The sequence below is a fragment of the Penicillium taxi genome (assembly GCF_028828555.1).
Source record: "Penicillium taxi strain IBT 34144 chromosome Unknown utg000001l_segment0_segment0, whole genome shotgun sequence".
NCBI lineage: Eukaryota > Fungi > Ascomycota > Eurotiomycetes > Eurotiales > Aspergillaceae > Penicillium > Penicillium taxi.
In genome coordinates this window covers 3,889,933-3,903,110 of record NW_026643203.1, presented here as the reverse complement: position 1 = coordinate 3,903,110, position 13,178 = coordinate 3,889,933, and the positions used below count along the sequence as shown (strand labels likewise).

Genomic DNA, 13,178 nt, shown 5'->3' with positions numbered 1-13,178 from the left:
TTTGAATGTCTCAATATTCACAATCGTTTTTGTGGTTTTACAAATGGCGTGAAGTGTAACAGAACAGGGAATACGAGAGGCATTGCCGCATACCCAGGCCGAGAATCAAAATATGTAATATTTAGAATTGGAGATTTCAAGGGTTATAGTTAAGTCTCGGCATCAAATGCATGGCAAAGCTTATTGTAAAAGCATGCCACTAAAGCTTATTGTAAGATCTTGAAGTGGGGACAACCATATGGTTAGGGTTATTGAACGGAAATTGATAACTAATTCTCAAAAGTCATTACATATTTACATAGTATGAGTAGCATGTAATTTCTATCATCAAAAAGAAGCAGAGAAATCCAAAATAAATACAAACAGATGACTAGTAGGACAGAACCATAACTATTGGCTTGACAGCACCCGTTCGTTATTCATGAACGCCCCATGAACGCCCCATGAACGCCCCACAAACCCCTCGATCGAGGTCTCGTATTACCCAAAAGAGTCAATGGGCAGAGTTTCAGCTCAGCGCCCAGAGCATCGTAGGTCGAGACAATGGACAGCCTCGGCAGCTAAATTTTTCCTAGTAGTCAGAGTAAACCCCCACCTAGCCACGCGTCAGTTACGTGTCTTACTTTTTCAACCACCATGCCACGAAATCAACCTCAAAACTGACAAATATTGGTCGAGCAGGAGGGTAGGATTTTATTAGCTATTAAGTCTCTCGGATATCATGAGAATACCTCTATTTGCAAAGCTGCTCCTAAGTTTAATTTACCCCGGGTTGCCCTCTCGCGACGAATCTCTGCACCCCGAATCGTATCAACACATGCGCCAACTCTCTTCTTTTAAATAAAACTCTTGGAGGTTTATCTCTCTAGACGCCCATAGAGCTGCTTCTAGACCATCTGATATCGGAAAAATTGCTCAGGTGCTAATTTACTACTCGCCGACTGCAAAATCCACCTCTCACAATCGGACGAGATTGGGGTTAACATATAACTGAATTGAAACTCACTACTAAAATTGTTGTAATTCTGGAATGGCAAAACGAGAGGATCCTAGTCGAAGTTATACATCAAAAGTCGCTAACTACGCAGAACTAGTTACGTCGGCAATATAAGGGTTTACTTTGTAAGATCTCATGAAGCCCTCCTACGCCGTTTAAAACAGCCCTAGAGCTAATTATCAAGGTGCTAATTCTCTTTTACAAGAGAATGCTATTCTTCACTTTTCAAGTTGTAGGGTTGGTAGGAGTTATTAGAAGCCGTTAGGCGGAATTTAGGGAAATCAGTTGTATTCTAGTAAGCAGGCTCTGGATGAAGACTTGGATTGAAGAGCTACATTTAGACAGAAGTGCTGTGTTTACATGAGGCTAAGGTCAGGTGCTACACCTTAGCATGCCAACCTTATCTAAACGGCTGACACTGTGACACCATCAGGAAACTAAGGCCATTCGCGCAGCGCATGAGGAACATACCCAAAAAGAACGCAGACAATTCTGCAATACACCATCAGTTGGTAAAATAGGGTACTATGGATGTTATATATGAGCGATAATGAAGCTTTGCATTGATCATTGTTGAGAAATTTTAAGACGAAATAAAAATTGACCTCAGTTTCAAAGTTTAAGCCTGAGTTGAATAGATCAAGTCTATTCAAACAACTTCTCTTGCTGTAATAAAATGAGCCAGGCTTGAGTTAGTTGAATCGTTGACCAAAGTGAGACGTCGGCGTTCTTGAGGTCCAAACCACCGTGGTTTAGGGATGAAGAGCTCATCCTTCTTAGTAAGAACCTTGGAAGCTTCCTCAATGGATGGACAACTTCCAGAGTTGTAGGGTCGGAGTCTTATTTGATACGCAGCATTCTTGTATCTTGGATTGTTATCCCTCTCTCGGAGTTGCCGAAATGATAGTTCAACTTGGCATCAAAGGCTTCAGATTAAGAAACCTAGGTGATACCTAAATAAAGGCATCTAGAAAAGTATATCTTATCCTTAATCAGGTGGACTTGGAGCTGGAAAAGGCGGTCTCTGATTCCAGGTAAAGTTGTACATCTCATACATCATACATATAATACTACATCTATCCATTGAAGGGTCATTTTGCATTGCAAATAAGAGTTCTCATATACCTAGATACATGAAGTGATCAATATCGGTATAATATGGAGGCATTTCAAGATTTGTTTAGCAAAGCAGCCTTGGAATCAACAATTCTATACATTATTTTCACCAGCGTCGACCTCCTCCATAGCCTCCACCACCCCCACATCCACCAGGCCGGCGACCTCCCATTCCAGAGCCGTAACGTGGTCCACCAAATCCACCACCGCCTCCCATTCTTCCACCATAGCCATATCCGCCGCCCATTGGCATTGGCACTCTTCCGCCATATCCACCGCCATATCCACTATAATATCCACCGCTGTAGTAGGTTCGACGAGGAACTGGGCCGAATGCACCCATGCCGCCCATTCCCATTCCACCCATTCCCCCGCCATAGCCCATTCCCATAGGTGGGTATCTTTGGCGGGGTGGCATTGACAAGCAGAGACCCATAGCGTATATATTTCACTTTCGGGTAGTGGAGCAAGTAGCGGTAGTTCCAAAAGTGGATTCGCGGGCCTTCGAATTCGTGTGGTTGTGTGGAGATCTTAGTTGAAAGGATGAAGGAATCACCGAAGTTTTCGGGATTATTGTCACTTCTACAGAGTAAATGATTAAGGTCTCATCTTTATAGTCGTTGTTGCGGTCATGTGCGTCATCAGTTTAGCTGATTCCATGGCTCAAGCGAACCGCTGATATGAAAGATCTCACATACTATCACCTACTCATAATGCAATGATTCAGAAAGGAGAATGGAATACACTTGGAAAGATGGTGACTGCGTCAAGCGTGACATCGAAGCTGCGGAAGGTGGGGAATGAAGATTACATACCTGATCTCACCTCTTCCACTTAATAAATCTACTTTGTAAGGAGATGCATACTATTTTTACTTAATTATATTTTATTCTAGGATTAGTTCTGGAGAAAAATATTTCGCTCTATAATTCATATTGGGGCGCAAGTTACAACGGCGACGAAAATATCGGAGGGCAAGGCTGAAGCCTTGTATCTAAGTGGACATACAGATTACACAGTGGTACGGAGTAAGTGGTCTGGCCCAACTTTTAATGAGTATCATAATCCATTTCATTCTAATGTTTTGTCGCGGATATTTACCATTCTCTCAGTTGATATATGAATCAAATCCACCCCCAAGTCAGACTTCTTTCTGATACATCATATCTAGAGGCAGACTAAAATAACCCAGTGGAAAAACTTCTCCAGACCTCGGTATTGTGTGGTATTGAAGTTTTCGCCAAGGCGCTCCTTCCATCAAAATTAATAGCGTAGGAAATACGTTAGTATACGCTACATCAGCACTAAGCACTGATGCCAACGCTATGAGCCGTGGTTTGATGATTGCATGCTGTACTTTAGCCAATCGACAGGGCTTTTTTGAGCCTCCAAAGCAGGAGTTGACGAGGCAAAATCTCAGCAGCTTTATTTACCGCTAACCTAGAACTAATTCTACGAAATACCTCTAGTTGTACAAAAATACTACTACTGTTTACAGATTCATTTCGAACCCCTTATAGATTTGTCATAGCCTTCGAATAACTAGGTGTAGCAGATTTCCTCACAATAATTCAACGCCGCTAAACCTCAGGACTTGTTAAACAAAAGATATCTTTCAAAATTCCTGAGCTTCTTATTCTATATACCAAGCTCATCATAGAACTCTTATCATCCCGAGATTCTGGAAACTGGTATTGGATCACAATTTCAATGCTCTCTTCATCCAGAATGCCCTTGCTGCTAGGAAGTGTGGTCGCCTTGGGTTACTTCTCCCAGCTGGTGGCTTCAGACTCTATCCAAAGTCATTGGACGACTCCAGATGGATCGGAATCGGATCTCTCGCAAACCTTCACTAATGGCGAAACAATTGCTGTTGCCTGGACTGGCTGGGATTCAGGCTGGACGGACGGATATATGGACGGTCAAACTGTGGCAGATCTATGGGTGACCTCATTTTCTTGGGATGCCCTCGAATATTCTTCCTTGCTCACGAGTACGTACAACTTCCCAAGAATGTAATCAGCGTTAACATCTGATTTTTCCAATGCCCTTCCAAGGTCCTAACTTCAGCTATCACAGCTAATCGAAATATTTCGAATGCCGGATCCTACTCTTGGACGATAGACATCAGTAGCTCAGCTTTGAGTAAATCAGCCAAATATGTTCTTCGATTCGGAGTCCCAGTGACAACCTTCAACATAAGTGCGGAGATGATCGATTCGCCCGGGTTTTTAGTGATTTCTGGATCAACAACTACCACTTCTTCGTCGACTTCATCTACTACCTCTACTACATCTTCCTCATCATCTACCTCTTCTTTATCGACTACCACTTCTTCCACCAACGCTGATTCGACTACGGCCACTTCGACAAATGGCACAATCACTACTTCACAAAAATCGACCAGTACTGGTCTTAGTACCGGTGCCAAAGCCGGAGCCGGTGTCGGAGGAGCGATTGCCGGTATTGCGCTAATTGGTGCTCTCGCATATTTCATAATACGCCGTATGCGAAAGGGCAATTCGTCATCTGATACTGTTCCCAATAAAGATCATGGCGATTTTACCAAGTCGGAGCTTATGCCAATGTATACACAGAGGCCTGATCAAGAATCAAATACGATGAACATGGCTACGCAAGAGCCACTCAAAGACTGCTCTGTTGGGCATCCGGAATCTGCTCCTATGTATACGCAGGGGGCCGTTCCGGAGACAGATAAAATCTATAAGTCGGAACTCGCTTCGACGGGGCCGCAGCAGACGCATCAGGAACTTTATTCAGAGCATGTTCCGCTTCCTGCTGAGTTGGGTTCGGAATATGCTGAGCTACCTGCTGAGCTGGATTCACAACATTATCCCAACCACCGATGATCTACCTATGTACAATTGGGGATCTAGCAGGGCTATAATAAAATCCTTAGAAAGGAAGATAGAGCTCTATTTTTCTTTTGTTAATTTTATAATTCCTATTACGACGTTTGGCCAGCATTTCCCATTCAACTCAAATTAAAGAGCAATTGATCTTCATGATTCTATTAATACTTTGCAACGGGGTCAAATTGTAGCCTCAATCAGTAAATGTACTTGAATTCCACGTCACCATCACCAGTACGAACTCGTCGGGTATCTTCCCTCTCCCCATTGAGTACCTGCTCCTTGATCTTATTCTGGTGCTTCAGATAAAACCAAAGTCCGATCACAAGGCACTGTGCAATGACCAACGCACCCAAGGAGAATGCGTTTCCAAGCACGTAGGGGTATGAACGATAAATCTGACCGGCAACGATTCCGGCCATATTCCCCATTGTCTGCTGGAGACCAATCTCCATCGCCCGTCTGTGTTGACCAGCCACATTGACGTTGATCCAGGTCACGTTCAGTCCCACTGATGAGTATACGGCTATACCACACAGATAAGTGGCGAAGTATTGGACACTTTTGTTCTTCACTGATAATAGCAGAATATAGCCGATGATGCCAGAAATGTTGACACCGAAGATGTACTGCGCCATTCATATCAGCTTCGATATGAGCATGATCAATTTTTCTTGTCACAAACTCACCGATGCAAACTTTGAGTACTTATCTGCGCAGAAGGCTACAGTGATGAAGACAATACCTGCCCAGATGTAAACTGGCACAGTCAGGACATTGCTCATGAGTGTGCTATATCCCATTCCCTTCAGAATAGTTGGGAGAAATGTGCTGAATCCGTAGAGTAGGATGTCCTGGCAGAATTGGATCAGTCCGGAGAGGTAAAGTTTCGGATCCGTCGCAGCGATGCGAATCTCCTCCCAGCTAAATTCTTCGCTACCCATATATCTGCGACGCTGCTCATTCCGTACACGCATCATCCATTGCTCTTCTTCCGTGAGGAAATATGCCTTTTCAGGATCATTTGGTAGTCCAAACCAGATGATAAAAGCACAGACAAAGCTGAATATCCCTTCGATCATATAAACCCATCTAGAGACTTGTCAGTGGGAATTTTGCTTTTCAAAAGACAGGTTATTCTTGCCTCCATCCTGCCTTGCCTGCAACACCATCCATCTGCAACAGGCCATATGCTAGAAGACCACCCACCGCACCTGAGATAGCGGTACTACTGAAGAGGTACGAGACACGCTTTGCCTGCTCCTCCCGACGATAGACAAGCGTGAGATACAAGTTCAAGCAGGGGAATAGTCCAGCCTCACAAACGCCCAGAATAAGTCGAGTCGCGTATAACGACCCTACTGACTGAATAAAACCAGTAAAAATAGTCGTCAGCGACCACACGATACATAAACCAGTCAGAATGTTTCGAGGCGTGAGCTTCTTCATGAGAACTGCCCAAGGTGCTTCGAATACGACATATGTCGCATAGAAGATAGAGACTGCGGTAGCAAACTGGGTGGTAGAAGCACCAATGTCTTCTGGCATATTGGCAACCTTGACATTCCCTTTTATGAATGAGCACGGGATGGACTTCAGCGGTCGGAAAGTGATGGATATCACGACATACCGATATTCGATCGATCCAGGAAACAGGTCATAAATGTGAACATGATAATTGGCACGAAGGCACAATCTAGCTTGAATAACAGCTTTGCTTCTTTCTTTGGGTCGAGTATGACATCAGTTTCGCCAGCTGATTTTTCGTCAATTGTCTCAGGATCGACTTCCTTTTCGACAGAAGGGCTCTGATTTAAGGCAGGCATGTTATTATTGAAAGCGGATGACATGGGCATGATCTTTGGAAAGATGCCAGCAACTATCAAATGAATTATCAAATGAATTTGTTGAATCTTTTCTCATAGAGCTAAGTGCTAAAATGAAGTGTAGTAAAACCATGAGATTGAAATGCTGATAATGAAAGATTTATCTTGAGATATATAGGAATGAGGTAATGAGGTATAGTGAATTATGTACTTCATGTTAGATAAAGAGGGTTGATCTTTTCTAATAATTGAATGTTATCTCCAACCAGTATCATCATTTCTTCAAAGATCTCCACCAATTTCGGGCCGACGAACCCTTGATAAGAAATCTCACCATGCATACTCTCAATCCTTTCGGTAAATACCGTCTTTTCTGGATTATTTCTATAGGCCTATCTACTTGATATCATTTCGATACTTTGGATTGGCAGTTTCCAGGGTTTCAGGATTGGCTTTGGTTGGGAAACAAGTTTCTACCCCAGACCTCTTCGGCATGTGGAGTCCGAAAGTACTAACCACGATAGGTATGTAAAGCAACACGCCACTCCAATAAGAACGGATGTTTGATTTAAAGATTGTGAAGATTATCTACAGAGTACGGAGTAGATATAACTGTTGGAATATCGGACAAACGACACATCACGAATCCCTGTTCAGAGTGCATCGCAAACGACAACCTTGAACAGTATGCATATAACTGTGATGTCCCGTCTTTACCGACTATTCTGTCTTAGACGATGGAACACATTCGTCTCAGACAGAAGAGCGACTTGTAGGATAAATAGCTAGTCCTCACCATGAATGAAAAACCAGACTTTACAACCACTTCAGAGACACAAGCTATTATAGGTGCGTAAAGCGCAACCTGTGATAGGTGTCAGAAGTGGGCGTTAGCCTATCGAATAGCTATTCCACACTTGATATAGGTGTACCGACAATAACTCATTTGAGGAAGAAGGGATATTAAAGCGGGGCATGAAAGGAAATATTTATCCCTTTCTAATCTTATTACAAAAGTGCCCCCACGACTGTCACATTTGGTCGGATTTCTCTATTGTTACCTGGAAGTCTAGGAGATAATAATATGGCAGTCACATCCTAAAAATCCCGATTACAGCCCTCTAATTTATGAGGTTATTCAGAAGTAAATAGGTGAGGTACATAGGTGGAATAAATACTGGGATGCACTGAATCCCATAGGTAGGTTCCGATGGGTTAAGGAAAATTGTTGAGGTGAGGATTGGCTTGTTTTTATTAGATGCATCGGAGCACATCATGCATCGTAAATATAGGATTCAACAACTTTGGGACTGAAGTCAAGCCTCTAGTGAATTTGGGGGCAAGGGGTTTGTTCCTCACCACTATTTGACGAATATTTCACCAACTCATAGCCAAGTAATATAGAACTCAACTGTCTATGATCTGCATATATCCTGCCTCTTGTACTGCATCAGAAATTCCGACCTATAAATCTAATTGCATTCAAGAGGTGGTTTTGAGCAACTCCTTTGGCTATTTATGGGGCAGGCTGTCTGGCATCTAAGCCTCGCGGCTAGCCCAGTTAAACTGAGGCAGACATTGTTGCAAAGACGAAGTTGGTCATTATAACAAGCCGAATAGCCGCCGGAGTAGGGACATCCAAGGTCTTTAGTTTTATCGCTCTCAGCGGGAGCGGGAGCAGCTGTTACGGCAGCGATGATGGTAAAGATGAACTTAAATCTAATTAATACAGAAAATAAAGTAAGCAAAATTGGATGTGAAGCATACAAGCTTAGATAGTTGCATTTTGAGTTTGCGTTTGAGGGCTAGGACTTCACAGTAGATTCAATTTTGGACGTTACAGATATGTGCAAAGAAGAACAAGTGAGAAAGAGAGATATATATACGTGTGTGTACATCTATGAATATATTCATACATATGGAATAGTGTAACGGCGTACAAGGGGACGTTTATCTAAGTGATATTTCCCGTTGAACGTTACGAGAACTCCAGCCGATTATGGGGAACGGACTAAGGAGTCTCTAGAATCATGGACCCACAAGGTGCAGGGGAGGCCTAGGGGGATAACTCAGATCTACATATTCTTGGTGGATAAGTTATATTCCACGCACACACTTATGTCTTCAAATAATAGCGTTTTTTCAGCTTAGTAGCAGTACCGGGCTCCATTCGGCATGTAATGTGTATCAATGGCGGGATATATGTGGCTAGCCTTTCAATCCTAGTATTGTCGTAGGTCGTTCAGTACAATCGGCGTTAGAATCTGGTGTCATGTTGTCACCATTGTGGCTACGTTATATGCTCAGTCATAGCCGGTCTTCTGGCCACAACCCACCTAATATCCCTGGCATCGCCCTATCGAATGTTGGTGCGAGACTGCATTTAGCACTGACTGCTGACACCTCCAACAGGACCTTGGCTGGGTATCATGTGCTATACGACATTGGTGTTGGACTAGGATTCGACCAGCTCAGCCATGTTGTGCAGACGGTTTTTCTGACATAGATATTGCAACTGATGTAACCTAAGTTGCACACTCTCAGCATCATATATCTTCATATCTATCCTTATCCTGCCTGGCTTACAATGTAGGTGGCGCATGGGGCCAGTTATGGTAATATTTAAAAGCTAAAACCAAACCAAACTAAGCAAACATGAATGAATTAGTCTGACCTCATCTTAGTGTGCGGAATGAGCTTGTCTAATGGCCAAGACCCTTCTATGTTGGAGACAGTCAGCAAGGGCAATTGAATAAAATTACCAATTTTAATAAAGTCTCTCATTAGAATGCTTTATGTGACGTCACTGAGACCTCGCTCTCTACTAACATACAAGGTTACCTTGAAACATCACACTTAGTAATGTCAATGGGTATTGCTCCAAGGTTACTAGATTCCAATTCCATGATTAGAGTATCTAGTGCGGAATAGAAATATCTAGCTAGGTTGATACATAGTTATATCTTATGACGCAATCTAAGGTCTTGCAACAATCTACCTAGACCCCCAAGGCAGGAAGGTTGGAATTTATTTCATTGAGTACCTGGGTATGCACTCATTGGTGCATCAATCCTGCCCTTCTGGGCGTATAAAGACTCCCGAGGTCATAACTATAAATCCTTCGTTCGGTAATCGCTTTCAGCAATCCACTGTGCCAACTTCTGAGGATCACGCGCAATAAAGCCAGCCTTGAAAGGCTTAGGTTCCGTAGTCAGCCCCGTAGGAATGGCGTTACAATCGATACTATTCAAAATAGGTCGATCACTCAGCTCTTTCGACGGGTGCATCTCAAAAGCTGTGATCAAACGGACAAATGCGGTGTAAAGCTCCCGATTCGCTAGATGCGAGCCAAGACACATGCGGGAACCTGCACCATATCCGTAGTGCGGAGTCCCAGAGCCCTCTCCGAGCTCAAGGAAGCGTTCAGGGATAAATTTGTGAGCTTCTTTGAAGTGGTCCTCGTCGTAGTCTGCGGCGTAGGCATTCTGTTATTCGGGCGTTAGTACGAGGATGAGCATCTGGGGATGGTAAGAATATACCATGAAGAAAGTGGTTCCGGCTGGGATTGTAGCCCCATTCCAAACGATGTCTTTGGTGCTCTCGCGAGGCAGGCATATGGGGATAACTGTCCAGAATCGCAGCACTTCTTTCACTAAAGCTGTCACGTAGGGCACTTTTTCCTCGATTAGACATTTTTCCCAGGCATCTCCGTCGGGATAAACCTTCAAGATCTCGTCAAGGGCTACCTTCTGGATTCGCTGTCCATCCTCTGATGCTAGGTATGCAATGGCCATTATCAAGTTCCCAGGCACTGTGTCGAGCCCAGCAGATACCATAGTCAAACAGATGGACTTCACCTCAGCTATCGATTATTGTTAAATTCGACTTCATAGCTGTACCCTTTTCAACATACCATCATTAAGCTTGGCCTCGGGGTCTTTGATAATATTCCCAGTAATGCAAGGCTTGTCTGTGCCCTTGGAAATTTCATCCTTCAGTACATCCAATAGAAATGTCAAATACTTATCGCGACGATCGCGGAACTCTTGAGCCTCATGATTCGCTTTAGGAAATATCCGCAGCAGAGAAATATAATCTTGCCAATTGTTTGACGTCGAGCGAAAGTTTGAAATACCACGCTCGACGTCGACAATTTCATGAAGAAGCTGATCATCGACATTGCCTTCGATTCTAAAGCCATAGTTGAGTGTCAGGCTGGTGTTGAGGGCATATCGCTGAAAGTACGCTGTTGGGTTGATATCAACAGTCCCATTCCTGCTGTCACGATACAATTCTTTGATACTAGTGTTAGACTCGAGATCTATAATCGGCATATACGATTGCACAGCAGTTCGGTTGAGTGCAGTAGCAGCCGCCTTGCGTCGACGCTTGCAAGACTCGTCCCACGGAGACGTGCCGATCGTATATCCCTGGGAACTGGAGACGACGCTGTGGAATGTGTGGAAAGTCGGTCGGGATATGAGGGCTGACTGATCCTTAATCCAAAGCTGTCGCACTGAGTCGAAGCTGTTTGCAAAGATGATTCGCTAACTCTGTCTCAGTAGGTTTGCAGAACGGAAATGAGGAATTTAATATACCTTATTGCCCATGCGCACTTGAAAAACTGGTCCAAACTTCTTTGCCCACTTTGCCGTCACCGTGGCATGCTGGACTCCTAGCTGAAGTAGATTGCCGAAGATGGGCACACCGGGGACTTCGGCTAAGCCTTTAATCTTGGGGACATCGGTTCGATTAAAATATCGAATGATAAAGTATGTAATCACGACCGTTGCGATGGCCAGTATTTGAAATCCCATGGTTAAAAGCAAAGAAAGAATAAAAGTTAGAGATCAAGAGTACAGGAAGGAGTGTCTATTATAGCTAGGAGTTCTGAACTTTGGAGAAGATGTGTGAAGGATGACTATGTATGGGTAGGAGTACTATTGACATGGGCAGAAGTACCATAACATACCTCGGTGAGTCGTTTTGACGGAATAAGGACCGCACCAACCAATGATTAATTAATTGCGAGCGGGGTAGAAAGTAGAACTACAAAGTACGGAATCTTCAGGTCAATTCAAGTATAAATGCGGGGAAATAAGGTTCTTACCCTAAACAAGATATGACGTTACATCTTACTTAATTTCAGTATATCCAAAACACATATCGTGAGATCAGCTCAGAGATGGCCAAGCAGTTCGGGTGCTGACAAGATTTGCCTTTTAACGAACATAAAACACCTCATTTGGAATAATATGTTGAGACTAGTCGAGATTTGCTACTTGCTCGCAGGCGTTTGAGCAATCAACCGATTCTGGGACCTGTTAAATAACGACTGTGGCTCTCTTTAGGTACTGAATACTGCTATTTAGTACTTATGTCAATGAAGAGATATCATCAGGTAAGGCAGAGAAGATGGCCTCAGGTCTGTTTGAAGTCGAGATAGCTTCATCCGAAGGAGTTTCTGGAATCTCCCCTAAATTGCTGGACTCAATGCCCTGGTACGCTGTTCCGTGATGAATATCATTAAACCGGCGGGGGATGTTATGATGAATTGGGAGGAGGGCAGCCTTCGCTGGAGGCCAAGAGAAGCAGGAATGATTTGATTCTTACCCACGTCAAAGTATCGTTCGTTCTCTTTGGCTTCCAACATTTATGATGTGATCTTTGTGTTGGCGGAGAAGGACCTGCCATAGTGCTCATTTGAAGATTGGTCAGGCTATCAAAAATGAAGGAATGGAAGGCAGTGAATTTATCGGAAATGGACCAAAAAGTGGTAATGGGTTGATCTCTAGCACTGGGTTCCCGAAAACGTTAGTCCTGATTCAATTTTCGGCATAGATAGAAGTTTGGAGGGAGGAAATTGCCGTTCAAAGAGGTGAGGAAAGGGGATGTTCAAAAAAAGAGTATAACGCTTTTAAAGATTATGGAAAATTTGTGAATTGCGGAATTGCAGGATTGCTAGCGAGAATTGTGAATAAAACGATGCTCCAATTATCTATCACTTATTATAAACAATTTCATGAAAGCAGGTGAAAGTAATCCAAGGCGCAAAAGAATTGTTGGAATGACGCTTTTTCCAAAATTTGTTCGAAACTCATAACTACCACAGACGCCTGGTAGTTATAGCTTTCGGGTTTTTACAGAGGAGTATAATCAGAGAATAGAAGGAAGACCACGTACACTACAAGGTCATAATATGGGATTTAACTATCAACCAACCTTGGTCCTTATACTAACCCTGATCTGCTCATACAAACTCCACTTATCTAACTAGTTACTTCTGAATACGTGTGTTGGAATATGGAACAAAGCAATTATGTGATCAAATCGTCACTTTATAATAGCTAGCAAACTAAGAATAAA

The 13,178-nt window shown here is 43.3% G+C and overlaps 6 protein-coding genes across 6 annotated transcripts; 2 read left to right on the top strand and 4 right to left on the bottom strand.

Annotated features, from left to right (window-relative positions):
• Window positions 1-2,219: 2,219 nt before the first annotated feature.
• Window positions 2,220-2,549, bottom strand: N7495_001404 (uncharacterized protein; the record flags this gene model as incomplete). Its single annotated transcript, XM_057204074.1, has 1 exon — window positions 2,220-2,549. One exon carries the CDS (start codon window positions 2,547-2,549, stop codon window positions 2,220-2,222), a length of 330 nt encoding a protein of 109 aa, XP_057068147.1.
• Window positions 2,550-3,823: 1,274 nt separating this feature from the next.
• N7495_001403 (uncharacterized protein) lies at window positions 3,824-4,983 on the top strand (the record flags this gene model as incomplete). The annotated part of the gene is made up of 2 exons (XM_057204073.1): window positions 3,824-4,106; window positions 4,193-4,983. 2 exons carry the CDS (start codon window positions 3,824-3,826, stop codon window positions 4,981-4,983), a joined length of 1,074 nt encoding a protein of 357 aa, XP_057068146.1.
• Window positions 4,984-5,183: 200 nt separating this feature from the next.
• On the bottom strand, window positions 5,184-6,842 carry N7495_001402 (uncharacterized protein; the record flags this gene model as incomplete). Its single annotated transcript, XM_057204072.1, has 4 exons — window positions 5,184-5,615; window positions 5,676-6,078; window positions 6,131-6,554; window positions 6,617-6,842. 4 exons carry the CDS (start codon window positions 6,840-6,842, stop codon window positions 5,184-5,186), a joined length of 1,485 nt encoding a protein of 494 aa, XP_057068145.1.
• A 2,269-nt stretch (window positions 6,843-9,111) lies between these two features.
• Window positions 9,112-9,318, top strand: N7495_001401 (uncharacterized protein; the record flags this gene model as incomplete). The annotated part of the gene is made up of 1 exon (XM_057204071.1): window positions 9,112-9,318. The coding sequence occupies one exon, from the start codon at window positions 9,112-9,114 to the stop codon at window positions 9,316-9,318; it is 207 nt and encodes a 68-aa protein (XP_057068144.1).
• A 604-nt stretch (window positions 9,319-9,922) lies between these two features.
• On the bottom strand, window positions 9,923-11,629 carry N7495_001400 (cytochrome P450; the record flags this gene model as incomplete). Its single annotated transcript, XM_057204070.1, has 4 exons — window positions 9,923-10,297; window positions 10,352-10,674; window positions 10,726-11,359; window positions 11,411-11,629. 4 exons carry the CDS (start codon window positions 11,627-11,629, stop codon window positions 9,923-9,925), a joined length of 1,551 nt encoding a protein of 516 aa, XP_057068143.1.
• Window positions 11,630-12,187: 558 nt separating this feature from the next.
• Window positions 12,188-12,465, bottom strand: N7495_001399 (uncharacterized protein; the record flags this gene model as incomplete). The annotated part of the gene is made up of 2 exons (XM_057204069.1): window positions 12,188-12,387; window positions 12,426-12,465. 2 exons carry the CDS (start codon window positions 12,463-12,465, stop codon window positions 12,188-12,190), a joined length of 240 nt encoding a protein of 79 aa, XP_057068142.1.
• Window positions 12,466-13,178: the final 713 nt, after the last annotated feature.